Here is an 18,697-nt window from a genome sequence, read left to right on the forward strand (position 1 = left end):
GGGTTACCGGCAGCGCAGAGCCCCGGTGCGGCTCCCGCCGGTGCCCGCGGGGTCAGTGCGAGCTGGTGGAACCGGACCGGGGCTGCGGGCGGGCGCGACACCAAGCGCCGGCCGAGCAGCCCGGGAAGGAGCGGGCGGAGCGCGGCGGCGGCGGCGGCGGCGGCGGCGGCGGCGGCTGCGAGTCCGAGCCCCGGCGGGGGTCGGGGCCGTCCCCCCGCGGCGGGCGCGGCCCCTCGGTGCCCAGCCCCGGGTGCAGGGCGGCGGCGTGGGCAGAGCGGCTGCGGACCGGGCAGCGCTTGGCCCGGGGGCTGCCGCTGGGCGAGCTGAGCGAGCTGGGCGGCACCGGCGGCGAGGCGGGCACCGGGACGGCGGCGGGCAGGCGGCAGGGACAGGCCGGCAGGTGAGCCCTGAGCAGCTCCATCATGCTCTGCAGCTGCCGGCTGAGGTGAGAAACCTCCTGGTTGAGGTGGGTGATCTGGAAAAGGACACAGAGCGGTGAGCGGCGGCCGGGGCCCGCGGGGTTTTTGGGGACGTGCACCCACCTGTGGGCCCCAGCACACCTCCTGGTTGAGCCTGCTGATGTTCTGCTTTATCTGCTCTGCCTCCATCGCCAGGGCTGGGCCGCCGGGGTCAGTCCCTGCTGGGGAGGAAGCAGACAGAGGTGGCATGTCCTGCCAACCCCCAGGGCTGGCACTTTGGCCTTGCCCAGCAGGCAAACTCAGCATGACCATAGGATGTGTTGGAACTCAGTACATCCCTCCGGGTGTCCAGAGTTGCCAGGACCCCGCTAGGGAGCTCGGAGATCCTTGGCATGCTGCCCAGAACACCTGGGGATTTGATTTTGAGCCTTGGAGTGGGTTACCAACTTTGTATGAGGACATGAAAGTCACACAGGTCTGAATAGTGTAATAACAAGATGATCACAGGGTGAAAATGTAGATTTTAGGATTTTTGGTTATGGGAGTTATGGGGACAAGATGGAGGAACTTGGCCATGTCCAGCCTTTCTCCTTCTTCTTGTTCTCCACTTTCTGCAGTGATGTTGGCACTTTGGGATTGGATTAGAGTAGAAGTGCACTAACACAGGTGATAGGTATTGGGAATTAAGTGTAGATATGTTGTACTTGGTTTGTGGTGTAGAGGGGCAGTCAGAGTGCCTGTGGCTGCCCTGCTGAGCAGATCTCGGCTGGGCAGAAAGAAAATTTTATAGATAAGAATTGATAAACAACTTCAAGACCGAAAAGTGAAGAGTCCAGACTCGTTCTTCTGCCACTCAGGCCAAAGCAGAGACATCCTGCACATCTCGGGGCAGCAATTAACAACCAAAACCCGAGAAGGATGGAGTACCCTGCTCAGCTCAACATGGCTAATAGGAAGAGCAGGCCTAGGTTAAGGTCTGCTAAGGAAAATGGAAGGGGCAATGGGGTTCAGATTGAGATTGCTAGGAGCAAGGCTGGTATTGGGGTTGTGATAAATAAGATTGGGGAGGATGTTGATGGATGAATAGGTTCTTTGATTAATAGTTTTACTCTATCTGCTAGAGGTTGTAGGAGCCCGAGAGAGCCAACAATGTTTGGGCCCTTTCGGCCTTGTATATAGCTTAGGATTTTGGGCTGCTGCAATTAAGATTGGAAGGGCATAGGAGAGGGCTATGATGAGGTTGATTAAGAGAGGGTGGTTAGTCATGGGAGATGATTTGAGCTAAGCTAAGGAGAGGATTTGAAGCTCTGAGTTAAATGAACCTGCCACACTCCGGGCAGTACCTGAGCTGGGGGAGTCCCTTGCTGCGCTCGGTGGCTCCGTGCTGAAGCAGAAGGTTTGTGCCTCTGAAGTGCCTCCGTTGTCTTCAATCCCATCCACGACCCTAGAGCAGGAAGGGATGAGGGCTGTCGTGTGTCACCCCCTCTGTGCCACCCCTGAGCAGCCTGGCTGGCACGGATAACCCACCCGCACATCCCCGCCGTACCTGGGGCTGAGGTCGGGCGGGTTGTACGAGTGCAGGGAGGGGATGAGCAGCTTGGCCGGCCTCCTGCCCACACCAGCGCCCCTCTCCCTGTCCCTGCGGCACTGCGGAGAGGGGCTGCGGCTGCCGCGGGCCGGGGCCGGGCAGCTGTGCCGCAGGGCTGAGGCCGGGCACAGCTCATCGCCCAGCAGGCTGCTCAGGGATCCACGGCGCACCGAGCTGCTCAGGGCCGGCAGCAGCAGCTTGCGGCGGGAGCTGCTGGCAGGGGGCTGCTGGAAAACCTCGTCGGGCTCCTCATCATTCTCCACGATGGAGGGAAGGGGCTTCTCCGGGGCAGTGCCGCTCTCCGGACGAGGCTGCGGGAGGGGAGGAGGTCAGGGATTGTTGTGTTGTGATTTCAGGGTTTACCCCAGAACCCGTTCCCTCCTCTGATAATTCCCTGACAGGTGTGTCAGTCACCTCTCCGACCTCTCCCAGCACTGTCTGTCAGTCTTGGAATTCCAGAAGGGAATGTTGAGTGATCGGCAGATTCAAAGGATGCTCTCTACCCCTGGGGGGACATTGGGCCATCCAGGTGTCCTTTGTCCCTTGTACCTAGTTGTTGGCTTTCTACCCCTTCCCTGCCCCTCTCCCCAGGGTTAAAAGGAGCAGCAACCACGGGCTCAGGGAGTTCTGCTGGAGCTGGTGCTGGATTCAGAGGCCTGTGGGCCAGAATAAAGCTCTGGATCCAAACCCTCTGTCAGAACCGACTCCTTTCCTTCACCATCGCCTTAAAGCTTCTCTGCCAGTGGTAAACCCAAGGATCAGACCCTGTTTCAGGGGGAACTTCCATCCCACCACCACCAGAGCTCCTGCAGGCCTGGACTTTTCCCCAACCGCCCAGCCGCAGCACCCAGCCAGCCCAAAGTGTCTGTGGGGTGAAACACCACACACCCAGCCAGCCCAAAGTGTCTGTGGGGTGAAACACCACACACCCAGCCAGCCAAAAGTGTCTGTGGGGTGAAACAGCACACACCCAGCCAGCCCAAAGTGTCTGTGGGGTGAAACACCACAGTGCCGCTGTTTGATTCAACAGCAAGGCCCAGACAAACTCAGGCACATCCCAATGGCTATATTGGCGATATTCCAGTAAGCACTGGTCCCACCACAGCCACCCCTGCCCCATCCTCTCCCATGGCCTTGGTGAGGGACGCACCTGTGGCGCCGGCGGCAGCCTCGGGGACCGGGAGTAGCGGCAGAGCCCCTGCGGGGAGAGCAGACAGTGCTGGCTGAGCTGCAGGAGAGAGACCCTGCCCAGCCCCTGCACAGACCCTGCCCAGCCCCTCAGCCTCTCAGTGCCCTCCCTGGACAGCCAAGCCTTCCCCTGTCACAGACATCTTTAATGGAAAATCCTTTCCTTAGCATTTTTCCTCCTGAGAAGCTGAGAGGCCTCAGGAAAAAATGTAAACAATGGTTATCTGCTGCTGTGGAATGCAACAGGTAGATCTTTGATTAGCCCATGTTGGTTGTTTCTAATTAATGGCCAATCACAATCAGCTGGCTTGGACAGAGAGTCTGAACCACAAACCTTTGTTATCATTCTTTCCTATTCTATTCATAGCTAGCCTTCTAAGGAAATCCTTTCTTCTATTCTTTTAGTATAGTTTTAATATAATATATATCATAAAATAATAAATCAAGCTTTCTGAAACATGGAGTCAGATCCTGAGATCCCTGTGAGCACTGTCACATTCCCCAGCCCCACACAGCTCCAGCCTCCACAGCCCCTCAGCCACTCTCCTTCCTCTGCTGCTGCCATGGAGCTGCCCAACCTGAGTGTCCTGAGGCAGAGCTGCACCCCAAATCCCAGCCCTGGCTCAGCCCTCAGAGCACCAGTTCTGATGGCTGAACTCCCACCAGTGTGGGAGGGTGATGCAGCTGCAGAGCCTGGTGCACACCCCTGGCATTCTCCTCTCTTGGTTTGTTTATGCCCCTCCTGTGTTATGGACCTGGTGGGTCTTTCTAGGGCTGTTTGGGACCTCCTGCACCACCTCCACCAGGCTCAGAGGAAAACTGGGTACCAGGGAGACGCTCCAGAGTAGCTCCAAGCCTCTCTCAGCAGAGCTGGGGGAGGTAAAGTGCAGCAGAGCCATTTCTGCAGCAGAACATCTTCCCCTGGAGCCATCAGCATGATTAACCCACAGCCCCCAGCTGCGTGCTGCAATCCAGGGGGCTTTGCTTTGGCTGTCTATCCAGTTCTCTCCAACCCCATTTTCAGACCTTCCATCTGCCTCATCCTCCTGCACTGCAAAGGCTCTCTCTGCCAATTCCCTGGGTTGCACAGAGCCAGGACAGGACATACCTGCATGCCAGGGTGGCAGAGCTGCAGCCCCTTCCCCAGCCTCGCAACCTGAGTGCACAGACCCCCTTCCAGGACCCTGAGCACAGCAGGGGCTGAGCAGGAGGACACGCACCCACCTCCATCTCGCTGCCCTCGCGCAGGTTGAAGGTCAGGTCCTGGTGGATGTCGGCTGTGAACTTGCTGGCGTACTCGGGGTAGAGCTGCAGCACCTCACAGAGCCCCCGCAGGCCGATGTGCTGCAGGTCACAGTAGGTCAGAGCCTTCACGTCCGCGTTGGTCTTGATCACCTGGTCCGTTCTGCACAGGTCGGCTCCAATCAAATCCCCTTTGCCTGCAGGAGGGGCTGGGCTCAGTGACACGAGCCCCTCACTGTCACAGACACATCTTTTATGGAAAATCCTTTCCTTAGGATTTTTCCTCCTCAGAAGCTGAGAGGCCTCAGGAACAGAATGTAAACAAATGTAAACAATGGTTATCTGCTGCTGTGGAATGCAACAGGTGCATCTGTGATTGGTCTCGTGTGGTTGTTTCTGATTAATGGTCAATCACAGGGAGCTGGCTCAGACTCTCTGTCTGAGCCACAAGCCTTTGTTATCATTCTTTTCTTAGCTAGCCTTCTGATGAAATCCTTTCTTCTATCCTTTTACTATAGTTTTAATATAACATATATCATGAAATAATAAATCAAGCCTCCTGAAACATGGAGTCAGATCCCTTCCCTCACCCTAAGAGCCCTGTGAACACGGTCACACCCTCACCCCTCACCCTGGGGCAGAGCCCGCTCCACCTGCCCTCACCCAGGATGGCCAGCACCACGTTGTCCTTCAGCACCTCCAGGGAGCCCGAGCACACGAAGTAGTTGGCCTGCAAGGCGTCGCCCTGGCGCAGCAGGTACTCGCCCGGGGCACAGAAGGAGGTTTTGATGTGCAGGGACAGCGAGCGGAGGCAGCCCCGGCTGGCGGTCTCGAAGATGGGCAGCTGCAGGATGTCCTTGTTGAGGTGCATGGCCACGTCCGCACGCAGCTCGTCGGGGAAGTCGTGGAGCAGCTGCGGACAGAGGAGCCGGGCTGTCACTCTGGTTTTTTAACATTTTCTAAGCTTTCTGATGTTACCGTTCTTATAGCGAGCTTTCTCACATGATTTCTGTAAGTAATTCATTGTTTTGCATTCCTTTATAGAAGAAGAAAAAGTTAATAGATTGTTAGTTTGTCCAGTGTCATTGGAGAGGTGGCACTGTCACCCTCCAATCCACTGTGACTCTTGGAAAACTATAAATGTTAGAGTCAAAAAATAAACTTCCCTTTTTCTTCACCTTGAGAACAGCAGTGTACGCTTGTGTTCTTTCGTGTCCTATAGCAATGCTGTGGGCATGAGGGGCAGGGAGCAGCTTTCCTGCAGCCCCAGGGGACAGGTTCCCCTCCAGAGTGGGGAATTTTGCTGCTGAGCTGCCCCAGTGTCTCAGCAGAGGTGGACACTGTGGCAATCAGCTGCTTCTGCTCCATATGCCTGTTCCTCTCCCCGTGCTGGCCCCTCCAGCACGACTCTGAGCTGGCCCTGCCAGTGTAGCAGGCTCCAAGCTTGCTATGGCCCCATGGAGGGCTGAGGTTTAATGATAGGAACTGCTGAGTTATGATGAAATAGCAAAATAAGCTCCTGTCTTCCGCCTTTCAGACCCCATCTTATCTCTGTAACCCCATAGGTCACTTTCCCTTAACCCCTGCTATTAGACAAGTTTGGATCCCCTTATACCCTATAAAAAGGGGCTGTTTGAGCCCATTCTGGTTAGAAGAGCCGTCACTGGAACCCTTCACAGACCCCTCAATAAACCCATTGCTGTGGAGCCCCAGGACGTTTTCTTCTCCTCTTTCACATCTGCTTCCCAACTAGCTTGCAAGGTGCCTTAGCAAGCAAAGAACTGGAATCATAAGAGAGCTGATAAATACTAAAGAGCTGATATCCAATAAGCTTGCTAAGGTAGCCACGGCTACCTTACAATATCCAAAGGTGATATGGCTGATATCCATTAAACTTGCTAAGGTAGCCACAGCTATGAGTGGCCTGGGTACTCAGACACTCTGTCCCCGGGAAGGACTGAGCTGTCCAGCTGGTGCTGCCTGCTCAGGAGCAAGATCAGCCCAGCAGGCAGTCGGGTTTATGCCAGCCCCATTGCTCCCCCATAAGTGCAGGTCGGGGCTGGAGGATGCTGGCCAAACCCCACCAACACCTCCTACCTCATTGGCATCAATGCCATTGTTCACCGACCAGGTGGTCTGGAAATACTCCAGCATCCTCTGCTTGAGCTGCTGGGGCAGGTGGTGGACGCGGATGAAGTCCTTGAGGTCCTTCATGCGGGTGTGGTAGAGCGAGCGGCGCGAGTACATGCGCTGGATGATGGCCGTGACATTGCCGAACACCACGGCGTGCATCAGCGCTGGGGACAGGAGGGAGGGCACCCTGATTTCTCCTCACAGAGAAAAGCAAGGCACAAAATTCCTCCCAAGAATATTATTCTGGGTTTCACATTCTCTGAACCTCAGAGAAAGGAGAAACAATTCTTATCGTTTGCTGTATTGCGAGTACGTGCGCTGGATGATGGCCGTGACATTGCCGAACACCACGGCGTGCATCAGCGCTGGGGACAGGAGGGAGGGCACCCTGATTTCTCCTCACAGAGAAAAGCAAGGCACAAAATTCCTCCCAAGAATATTATTCTGGGTTTCACATTCTCTGAACCTCAGAGAAAGGGAAAACAATCCTTATCTCATTTGCTGTGCCTGTGTTTGTGCCAAAGTAGAATGCAATGCGGAGATTGTTTACCCACAGTGATGGTGTTTTGTTTCCTCGGCCTGTCAGGGCCAGGTGTGTGTGTGTGTGTGTCAGGACTGTTGGCTGACAGGCATGAGATTTCTGTGCAGTTGTGTGCAGAGTGAGTGCTTGGCAGATTCAGTTTAGATGTAATGTAACATAGTGTAATATAGTATAGAATAATATAGTATAATAAGTCATTAATTAGCTTTCTGATAAGATGGAGTCAGATGCAGCATTCCTTCCCCTTGTCAGGGGGAGGGAATATAGTGTAATATATAGAATATTTATAGTAATTATAATAGTAATAATGCAGTATAATACAGTGTAATATAGTACAATATAGTGCAATATAGTGTAATATAGTATAATATAGTGAAATATAGTAATAATATAGTGTAATATAGTAATAGTGTAATATAGTAATAGTGTAATTTAATATAATAATATAGTATAATAAAGTAATTAATTAGCCTTCTGATAAGATGGAGTCAGAGGCATCATTCCCTCCCCTCCTTGGGGGTGCCAGCAAAACTATACAGGGCAGGTGTGGGCACAGCACGGGGGAACTGCTCCCCAAACCCAGCCCAGGGCTGTCTCACAGGGCTCTCTCACAACCCCATCACCTCCCCCAGCGCCCTGCCAGGGACACAACCCTCTGGCAGCCCCAGGTGAGCGCCCTGCCCAGCCCTGCTGCCCTCCTCACCCCCAATGAGCATGGTGCAGATGGAGAAGATCTTCTCGGTGTCGGTGTTGGCGCAGACATTCCCAAAGCCCACGCTGGTCAGGCTGCTGAGGGTGAAGTAGAGGGAGGCGATGTAGGCGCTGCGGATGGAGGGGCCCCCCACCGAATTGTTGATGTAGGGAGCCTCCAGCCTCTTGCCCAGCTCGTGCAGCCAGCCTGCCAAGCACAGCCCGTGGTTACCACTTGCAGGAACCAGCTGAGAGAGCTGCAGCCCTGAATCTGCTGCCCCATAGCACAGGGGGGATCCCAGTGCCCCGAGCGCACCCTGTCGCAGACATTTTTTATGGAAAATCCTTTCCTTAGGATTTTTCCTCCTGAGAAGCTGAGAGGCCTCAGGAACAAAATCTAAACAATGGTTATCTGCTGCTGTGGAATGCAACAGGTGCATCTGTGATTGGCCCATGTTGGATGTTTCTAATTAATGGCAATCACAGCCCAGCTGGCTTGGACACAGAGCCAAGCCACAAACCTTTGTTATCATTCTTTCTTATTCTATTCTTAGCTAGCCTTCTGATGAAACCTTTTCTTCTATTCTTTTAGTATAGTTTTAATGCAATATATATAATAAAATAATAAATCAAGCCTTCTGAAACATGGAGTCAGATCCTCGTCTCTTCCCTCATCCAAGAACCCCTGTGAACACGGTCACAACACCCCTTGCCCAGCTCCTGCAGCCAGCATGCCAAGCACAGCCCAGGGTTAGCACTTGCAGGAGTGCTGCACCCCTGGATCTGCTGCCCCACAGCACAGGGGGGATCCCAGTGCCCCCAGCTCCTGCAGCCAGCCTGCCAAGCATAGCCTGGGGTTGGCACTTTCAGGAGTGCTGCACCCCTGGATCCGCTGCCCCACAGCACAAGGGGGATCCCAATGCCCCGAGCTGCCCCAGCCCTCACTCACCGATGTCCCAGGTGCGCGGGTCGTTGCTCTCCAGCTCCTGGCGGCCAATGACGTACCAGATGCAGGCCATCCAGTGGGCCAGCAGGGCAAACATGGACATGAGCAGCGTGAGCACCATGGCGCTGTACTGCGAGTAGCGGTCCAGCTTCTGCAGCAGCCGCAGCAGCCGCAGCAGCCGCACCGTCTTCAGCAGGTGAACCAGCGAGGTCTGGGGGGCAGGCAGGGAGGGGAACTGGGGGTAGCTGCAGGCAGGGAGGAAAAGGGACCCCAACACCACCCTTTGTGACCCCCACAGCTGCCAGGAGGGTGATGGGGAGCAGGGCAAGGCAGAGGCAGCTCATCCCCAGTCAGCCTTGCAGCCCCGTGCCCAACACCCAGCAGGCAGCCAGGGTCGTGTGTTGTGGTGTGATCTCAGGGTTTGCCTCAGATACCCCGGGTCCCTCCCCTGATAATTCCCTGCCAGGTGTGTCAGCCACCTCTCCTTTCCCCTCCCATCACTGTCTGTCAGTCCTGCCATTCCAGAAGGGAATGTTGAGTGATTGGCAGATTCAAAGGATGCTCTCTACCCCTGGGGGACATTGGGCCATCCAGGTGTCCTTTGTCCCTTTTGACTCCCCCCCTACCTGGTTAGTGGCTCCCTACCCCTTCCCTGCCCCTCTCCCCGGGGTTCAAAGGGGCAGCAACCACAGGACAGGGAGTTCTGTTGGAGCTGGTGCTGGATTCAGAGGCCTGTGGGCCAGAATAAAGCTCTGGATCCAAACCCTCCATCAGAACAACTCCTTTTCCTTCATCATCACCTTAAAGCTTCTCCAGCAAAGGTAAACATGAGCTCCTGCAAGCCTGGACTTGTCTCCAAGTGCCCAGCTGCAGGATCAAGCTAGCCAAAGGTGTCTCTGAGGTGAAATCACCACATTGCCGGTATTTGCTTCAGCAGCAAGGGCCAGACAAGCCCAAGCACATCCTGTCTGGCCATATTGGTAATTATTCCAATAATTGTGGCTTGTCAGGGCACCGAGTATCCCCAGGAGATGTGGGTGTTGGAGAGGGGCAGGGAGGAGGGCAGCAGCTTTGCTGTCGAGGGCTGTGTTTGTGCCAGCAGCACTCACCACAGTCACGTTGAAGATGTAGAGCAGATCGAAGGGCAGAGCAGCAATCAGATCCACAAAGAACCAGGTGGCCACGTAGTGGATGCAGATGGAGCGAGGGTCATACACAACCTGGCCTGACTGGCTGACGTACGTTGTCCGGAAGTTGAGGATGATATCTGCCCCAGGAGAGCAGGAGCAGCCCTCACCACCCCTCCTGTGGCTGGCAGAGCTGAGCCAGCATCCACTGGTGTCACTTCTGGTGTGCCCAGGACTAACAGCAGGGGCACAGCAATCCCATCTCCCTCTTGTTCCAGATTGCAAGGCAAGATGTGTTCTATTTGCCATCTGTATGGCAGCTGTCTTTTGTCAAGTGGGCAGTTTGCCTTATTTATCTCTCAGTGATCACAATCACTCCTCCCTCCAGGGACACATCTGCTGATAACAGCTATTGAATGTCCCTGCATGGCTGACAAGAACTACAGCATCCCATTGGGAGATGTGAGCCCAGAGGGAGGAGCCAAGCATTCCTGCCTGGATATAATCTGGAGATTCTGGAACACCAGCACGGCTTCTGCACTGGATTCCCCAGAGGAGCAACAGCTGCCACTGGATCATCAGAGGAAGAGACTGCACCTTTCTCCAGGATCCCTGCTCCAGCAGAACCACCCCTGACACTGCAGGAGGGCTCAGCCACAATTCCAATGGGACTGATACCAACACCCTGACCCACAGGGTGTCAGGTTGGATTCTGACTCTGCAGTGTTGTTCTAGTGTACTGCATTGTTTATTTTATCCTTTTATTTTCTTCCCTGTTAAAGAGGTCTTGTTTTCTATTCCCATAATTTTGTTGCCTGAGCGCCCCTTAATTTAAAATTTATACCAATTCGGAGGGGGCGATTAATTTTCAAAAAAATTCATTTTCTCGATTTCAGGGGAGGCTCCTGCCTTCCTTAGCCTGTCTTTCCAAACCAAGACACCTCTCCATCACCCCTGATCCCTGCCCCACCTGTCCTGTACCCCGGATCAGTGCTCAGACCTACCGAGGATGAAGAGCATCTCCACGGCAATGTCGCTGACGATGGTGCTGCGAGCAGCTGACAGACTGTCCTCTGTGCCCGTGAAGCAGACGTTGTAGGGGACAGTGATAGCCACGTAGAAGGTGGCCAGCAGGATCAGCCAGTCCCAGAGAGCCTTGAAGATGCTGTAGTGGAGCAGGATGAAGCGGGATTTCTGCACCGAGGCCACCTTGTACTCGGGGACGGACGGCTTGTTCTCAAACACGTTCTGCAGGGGCAAACATGGGGTGGGACAGGGGTCATCCCACACGAGGAGTGAAGCCCACCACAGCCACTCCTTCCCCTGAGTCCTGCCAGCCAGCTGGCACCCCTGATGCCAGGGTGATGATGCCCTTTTCCTGCACTGATCACCCTCAGGGATGGGCACAAAACCCCTGATTACAGCACATCAATTAATGCAATGTCATTGCTATTAACAGCAATCCCCTGGCAATGCCAGCTGCTGCCTGGAACCATCTCAGGTGCCAACTCACTTGCTGGGGCAAAGGTGAGGGCAGAGCCAGGGTCATTCCACCCAAATCCCCAAAATTCAAGAGTGGTGCACCGCTATCCTTTGCCTGCTCATCAGCTCTCAGACCCTCTCTCTGGCCCCACAACTGCAGGTGGTGCCCTGTACTGGGCACATCAGCTGTGCAAAGGGGCTGGCACAGGGCTGTGCCCCATCTGGCAGCTGCACAGCTCTGGCACCCTAGTAACAGCACTCCCCAGAGCCAGTGTGGCTGTGCTCAGAGCCAGCACTGGGGTTTCCTGACAGTGAATACATGAGGAGAGGCACAGCTCTGCCAGGGCTGCCAGCTCTGCTGCCTCAACAAGCAGCTCTGGGCACCCACTGGGTTCTCCTGCTGCCAAGCAAACACAAGTGCAGCCTGGGTACAACGTGCCTGCCAGAGCTGGGGGGAATTTCAGTGCTTGGCAGGCCAGGCAGAGACATGCATGGGAACAGCATCCCAGTGAGGCTGGGCTCTGCTCTCAGGAGAGCTGCTACACTGCCAGCTCACCACAGCCCCAGCATGGGAGGCACTGGGCAAAACTGGGGGTCCTCGGGTCCTTACACGGTTGATTTTCATCTCTCCACGGTCCCTGCGGGCAAACTGGCTGCTGAGCTGGTGCAGCATGGTCCGGCCGTGCCTCCGTGCAGCCCTCAGGTGAGAGCTGCCAGGCTTCTTGCTCCTCTGCTTCTCACTCGTCTGCTTCTCTGCAGTGAACAAGGCATGCTGAGTCAGTGCTGTTCCCCACCAGGGAACAGGGAGCCCCTTTGCTATGTGCCCACTCCACACTCTGCTCCCATTCTGCAGCCATAGCTCACCCTCCTTCTTGTCACCAGGGCAGCTCCTGCCTCGGCTCTCTGTGATGTCCTTGAAGGAGAAGAGGAAGAGCACCACCTCTCCCTTTTCGTTCTTGATGGGCATGATGTCCAGCAGGCACCAGAAGGCAGCTCCTGGGTGCAGGAGAGAGTTGGTGAGGGCAGGGGCAGCTCCCTCACTGCTCAGCAGCTTCTCCCAGGCCATGTGTTCCAGATTGCAAGGCAAGATGTGTTCTATTGCCAGCTGTATGGCAGCTGTCTTTTGTCAAGTGGGTAGTTTTCCTTATCTCTCTCTCAGTGATCATAATCACTCCTCCCTCCAAGGAGACATCTGCTGATAACAGCTATTGAATGTCCCTGCATGGCTGATAAGAACTACAGCATCCCATTGGGAGATGTGAGCCCAGAGGGAGGAGCCAAGCATTCCTGCCTGGATATAATCTGGAGATTCTGGAACCTCAGCCAAGCATTCCTGCCTGGGTATAATCTGGAGATTCTGGAACACCAGCAGAGCTTCTCCACTGGATTTCCCAGAGCAGCAGCTGCCTCTTCTTCCCCTGGATCATCAGAGGAAGAGACTGCACCTTTCTCCAGTATCCCTGCTCCAGCAGAACCACCCCTGACACTGCAGGAGGGGTCAGCCACAATTCCAATGGGACTGATACCAACACCCTGACCCACAGGGTGTCAGGTTGGGTTCTGACTCTGGCAGTGTTGGTTTAGTTCACTGCATTGTTTATTTTATCCTTTTATTTTCTTCCCTATTGAAGAACTGTTATTTCCTGCTCCCATATTTTTTGCCTGAGAGCCCTTAACTTAAAATATATAGCAAATCAGAGGGGTGGGGAGGGTTCACATTCTCCATTTCAGGGGAGGCTCCTGCCTTCCTCAGCACACTCCTTTCTTTCCAAACCAAGACACCACGAGACCACAACGAGGCCAAATTCCATCTGGAGCTGTGACCCGTACCCAGCCCCACGTGCCACTCACCACTCTTTTTGTAGAAGCAGACCTCAGTCTGGTACTCCTGCCTGCTGTCCAGGGCCTTCTCGATGCCCTGCAGGGCGGGCTCGCTGGTGTCAGCCCCGCAGAGGAAGCGGCAGCTGCAGTTCTTCTGCATGACCTCGGTGCGCGCGAAGCCGGTGAGGTCGCAGAAGCCATCGGAGCAGTACACGATGGGGAAGCCACAGCGGCCCTGAGCGTTGGCCAGGATGAAGTTGCTGTCTGAAAGGAGACACAGCTGCCCCCAAGGCCTTGGGGCCACCTCAGGGGGCACAAACAGCAGCACAGCACTCCCAGCCCTGCTCTGGGAGGTGAAGCCAGAGCTCCATGTGGCTGCTGGTTGTCCCTAGCTGCTCCCAGAGCTTGTTCACCCCCTGCCCAGCCCAGCAGGACCCCGGCCCCGTGCAGTGGAAGGGGAAGGAGGCTGGATGTGTCTCTGGCCCCCATCACCCACGCGAGGCAGCTCACGCCTCCCCCTCACCATCTGCCACTCTGCCAGGGCTCAGGCAGCTTAGTGGGAGCAGCAGCTCCCAGCTGGGCGTGCCCAGCCCAGGGGTGCCCAGCTGTGGCGCTGAGATCCCCAGAGGTGTGGGGTGCTGAGAAACCAGCTGAAAGCGTGGGAGAAAAACCATCAAGTGGCAGTGCCAGGGATGAACTGCAGCATCCTCATCCTCTCAGCAGCACAGAGTCCCCAGCATTACCCAGCCCTGGTGGTGGGAGGTGGCACCAGCCACAGCAAAGTGCTGCCAGCCCCATGCCCTGCCCAGTCACAGAGGAGCTGTTCTGCCCCCCAGCCCTGCCCCACAGTGGGGCAGAGGGGCTCATGTTAGCAGGGTGCCAACGGAGTGGGTGTGCAGCTGGCATGGACTGTGGTGGAACCAGGGTCAGATCAGGGTATTCCCAGCCCCAAATTGTTCTCTGGTGCTGCCCAGCACAGAACCTTTGCATCACACAGCCAGGATCAGGTGGATGTGCTCTGCCCCTTTCACAGAGGAAATGAGCCCACGGTGATGCCAGCACCTGCACAGCTCGGGCAGAGTGGTGCCAGGTGGGTGTGCTCTGGCCCTTTCACAGAGGAAAGGAGCCCACAGTGATGACAGCACCTGCACAGCACGGGCAGAGTGGTGCCAGGGCCAGGCAAAGGCAGCAAGAGGCTGTGGGAGGGAGGGGAGGCATCCCCAGGAAACCCTGCCTTTGGAGGTGCCGTGGGGCCACCACAGCACAGCTCAGCCCAGGATTAGCTGGGAGAAGCAAAAATAGCCTGAAGCTGTGACTAAGGCCAGATTTTGGCTCTGGGAAGCCGGGATTATGGTGATATCCAGGATGTGTTATTAGAACAGAAAACAAGGGTTTGCATTTGGGAGTGGCTGGCTGAGCTGGAGGATGTGGCCCTGGCAGGCTGGCAGACCCCAGCCATGGTGGGCACTGTGCCTGGTTGGGTGTCCCAGGGCCCAGAGCTGCAGCTGCCTGGCACAGGCAGGGTTAACTCCCCACGGAGTATCAGTGCCCTAAACCCCTCTCCATGGCAGATAAAGCCGATAAGAGGCACATCAAAGCCACAAAGCCCCGCACTGTTTAAAAGTGCCCGGCAGAGTTGGTTGGGCAGCTTTGGACAGGAGACTGCCAGGGCACTGCAGGCAATGCCAGGCTCTCTGGGGCAAATTCCCAAGGTTTTGGTCCTGGTATTGCAGGCAGCTTCCCTTGGAGACCCTGATCCATGAGCTCTGCCCCTCTGGAGGGACAGTGGGATTAGCATCAGGAGGCACAGGTGGCTCTGCCCTGTCCCCTCCAAGCACAGCTCAGTAAGAGAAGGGGAACTGAGATTTCTCACACATTGCAGCCCCAAGGGTAACATCTCAAATTTCAGCTTCCCTGGGTAAATGACCCCATGCACCACCAGGGCTGTGTCACTCCAGGCTCGGAGGCATGGCAGCATGGCAGCAAACACATGCTCAGGGTGCTCTGAGTGCCTCCACAGTGCCCTGCGAGTTGGCTGCAAGCTCCCAGTGCCATCTCCATGCCAGTCACTCCCAGCAAGGGAGGAGATGCTCAGACTGGCAGGCAGCTGGCCCGGGATACCCCTGCTGCAGGTGTTTTTGAAGGAAAGCTGAGATCAGTCATGAGCACTGCCCATCCCTGGGTGGCTTCATGGTGCCAGCAGTGCTGGTGGCATGTGGCACCGGGTATCACCCATCCTGGCTTCAACCCATCCCGGCTTCAACCCATCCCGGCCCGGCACATGGACACCGAGAGCAGCTCAGCGCCCGGGGACACCGGCACTGCCCGGGCACGGGACGAGGGCCTGGGGATCCCGGGTCGGGGATCTGGGGGATGGATCCCTGGGTCATCCCGGGCGTGTTGGGACCGACCGTTCCCTCTCCGGTGCTACCGCAGGCACCGGGATCTGTCCCTGGTGCTGAGCGGCACCGGGGGCGGCCCGGGACACGGGCACGGGAGTACCGGAGCACCGAGCCCAATACGGGACCGTCCCGTACAGCGCGTGGGTGGCCGAGCACCGGGTCAGCGGTGCCGGGCGCTCCCCATCCCGTTCCCGTCTCCTGCCGAGCACCGGTTTCCCCCACCCGGTTTCCCCCACGGCCCCTCCCCTGTCCCGTCGCAGCCCTACGTGTGCCATCGAAGCGGGTGGCGATGGTGTCCAGGAAGGTGTTCTGCGGCGCCAGCAGCCCCTTCATCACCGGCATCGTCCCGCCCCACCGGCCGGCCCGGCCCGCCCCACCGGCCGGGCTGCCTCCGCCGCCCCCGGGCCCTCCGCAGCACCGCGGGCTGATCCCGGCCCGCCCGGGGCTCCCGCCCCGCCCCCGCCCCGCCCCGCCACCGGGAGGGGCCTCGGCACCGTCGGGCACCCGCGGGCACGGCGGGCTGGCCCGGGGGCGCTCGGGGTTGGTGGCACCGGGAGCCGCCCGGTCTCGGGAGCCGCTCAGCCCCGGCCCTGTCGGGTGCGCGGGGGCTGCAGACGGAGCGGAACGCGCCGCACCTCGGGTAAACTCTGTCCTGGCACCGCGCACGGGCACACACCGGGGCAGCGCCGCGGCTAGCGCTTCAGGAGCCCAGTCCCAGCCCCGCGGAGGAAGCAACTCGCTCCGGCACCGAGCTGTGCCCGCACCGAGCTGCCCTCACACCGAGCTGTGCCCGCACCGAGCTGTGCCCGCACCGAGCTCCCCTCACACCGAGCTGTGCCCGCACCGAGCTGTCCCCGCACCGAACTGTGCCCGCACCGAGCTGTGCCCGCACCGAGCTGTGCCCGCCCGACCCTCCCCAGAGACACAGCAGAGCCGGCTGACATCAGGCTACCATTTATTGTAAAAGGCCGCGGTGCCCGCGGTGCCCTGAGCAGGCTGGGCCAGGGCCAGGGCAGGGAGGAGGTATCTAAAAGTGCTATTTACACCGAGCTCGGCTGTGTGTCCCGCTGCCCCCATCCCATTCAATAAAAGCTCCTTGCAGCTCCCTGGCTGGCGCTCAGGTCCTTCCCTGAGTGTCCCTGGCACTCCCTGGGGCTCTCAGGGCTGGTGGCAGCGCCCCGTGGCACCGCTGTGGGCTGGGTGACCGTGCCCGCAGGGCAGCCCAACGCATCGGGGCAGGCGGTGCCCGAGGGCTGCCCGCGCTTGCCCATGGTGAGGATGCCCGCAGCGTGGTTGCCGGAGCCGTGGAGCAGGCGGTAGAGGCGGCTCTGGAAAGCCAGGGGGACGCTCTTCCTCTTGCCCAGCGTGAGGATGCCGGCGGCGTGGTTGCCCATGCCGTGCAGGAGGTCGTAGACGCGGCAGGAGCAGGTTTTCTGCCGGCAGCAGTGGGGCAGGTTCTGCCGGGCAGCGGCCAGGGAGCAGAGCAGGAGCAGCAGCAGGAGGCAGGCAGCTCGCTGGGGCTGCCAGAGAACGGGCAGCGTTAGGGCAGTGACAGTGACAGGGCAGGGATGGGGACTGCCCGACCCACGACTGTCCCCTCTCTGCGGTGTTCAACTGCCCCCCGCCCTCCTGCCTCAGCCCCACACCCGAGGTGCACCTGGAGCCTCGCCCTTCACTGCCCTGCACCTCACCTGTGTCCCAGCCAGATGTGGGTGTGCTCACCATATCCCTGCTCTGCACCTCACCTGTGTCCCAGCCAGATGTGGGTGTGCTCACCATATCCCTGCCCTGCACCTCACCCGTGTCCAGCCAGATGTGGGTGTGCTCACCCTTCACTGCCCTGCACCTCACCCGTGTCCAGCCAGATGTGGGTGTGCTCACTGCACCCCTGCCCTGCTCCAGCTCACAAACTCCCTCCTCTCACTGCCCAGTGCTACAGGACAAGCCCTGAAAGCACCCATGCTGCGGGAATTGCACGCCCAGCTCCCTCCCGAGCATTCCCCTCATCAGTCAGGGATTCCCAGGGATTTGCTGCACACTCGGAGCTTCCCAAGAAACCAGCCAGGCCCTCCCACGCCCCCAGCCCAACATCCTGACCTCCCACCCAACCCCAGGGGCTGCAGCCCCCCAGCCCCACCTTGCTGTTGGGCACCTCCATCCTTGCTGGGGTCTTCATGTGGCCGAGCAGCTCTGGGGCATGTCCCATCGGCAGCACAGCACCCCGCACTGCCACCGCCCCTTTATAGGGCCCGGCACAATGGGGCTGCCAAAAATACCTGGGCCAGCGGGAGCAGCGGGTGTCCGGGAGACGCGGTAGCCCGGAGACCATGCAGGCCTTTCCCCTCATTTGCAGCTCCCCATTGTCAGGGTGCTCACTGCAAGGGGTGCCTGGCACTAATGAGGCCATAATTGCCCACGGGCTGTGCTGCTGGGCTGGCACAAAGGGGTGAAGGTCAGCGCTGGCCGCTGCTCACAGCCCCATTAGGCTAATTAACCCCCCGAACAAAGGGTTAGGCTAATTAACCCCCCGAACAAAGGGGTGCCAGCAGCTGCACAGCTCCCCGACTGACGTGGGGAGCCGTGGGCAGCTGTCACCCTGTGCTCGGCTGGTGCCAGGGAGGAATAGTGCCACCAAGGTCCTGTGTCAGGGAGGGACAGTGCCACCAGCGTCCTGTACCAATGCCAGGAAGAGATAGTGGCACCAGGGTCCTGTACCCGGTGCCAGGGAGGGATAGTGCCACCAGGGTCCTGTACCCGGTGCCACCAGGGTCCTGTACCAGTGCCACCCTCCATCCCCTTTGGTGACACCATCCCATCGTGGTACTGTGCCTGGCACAGGGGGAGCCACAGGGCACCAGGGAGGCTCTGGCACTCTTTGTAACGCTCCCCAGCCTGACCCCAGAGCACCTCCAGCCTTTGCTTGTGCTCAACTCCTCTGCCCTGGGGATGAACCCAAACATTTCCCTGATGCCAGCAGCCACATCTGCTGTCCAGGGACAGCCTGGCCCTACATCTGCTGCACCAGAGAGCCTCCCAGCCCCTCTGCATGGTGGGGACCCCAGGGATGCTGTGGAGGTGACAGGAGCAGCCACGATCCTTCTGCCAGCCAGCTTTTCCC

At 57.9% G+C, this 18,697-nt stretch overlaps 2 protein-coding genes across 2 annotated transcripts; both read right to left on the minus strand.

The window, feature by feature from the left end:
- Window positions 1–52: 52 nt before the first annotated feature.
- On the minus strand, window positions 53–15,921 carry KCNH4 (potassium voltage-gated channel subfamily H member 4). Its single transcript, XM_059489166.1, is given in 17 exon segments — window positions 53–475; window positions 561–640; window positions 1,763–1,863; window positions 1,966–2,318; window positions 3,158–3,205; window positions 4,304–4,356; window positions 4,359–4,634; window positions 5,101–5,350; window positions 6,535–6,734; window positions 7,815–8,009; window positions 8,751–8,958; window positions 9,857–10,014; window positions 10,879–11,122; window positions 11,967–12,109; window positions 12,221–12,352; window positions 13,208–13,441; window positions 15,846–15,921. Coding segments are annotated over 17 exon segments (3,174 nt in total).
- A 617-nt stretch (window positions 15,922–16,538) lies between these two features.
- HCRT (hypocretin neuropeptide precursor) lies at window positions 16,539–17,986 on the minus strand. Its single transcript, XM_059489283.1, has 2 exons — window positions 17,717–17,986; window positions 16,539–17,099 (listed from the first exon to the last, which is right to left on the minus strand). Exons 1-2 carry the CDS (start codon window positions 17,984–17,986, stop codon window positions 16,662–16,664), a joined length of 708 nt encoding a protein of 235 aa, XP_059345266.1. The 3' UTR covers window positions 16,539–16,661.
- Window positions 17,987–18,697: the final 711 nt, after the last annotated feature.

The sequence above is a fragment of the Ammospiza nelsoni genome, chromosome 26, assembly GCF_027579445.1.
Source record: "Ammospiza nelsoni isolate bAmmNel1 chromosome 26, bAmmNel1.pri, whole genome shotgun sequence".
NCBI lineage: Eukaryota > Metazoa > Chordata > Aves > Passeriformes > Passerellidae > Ammospiza > Ammospiza nelsoni.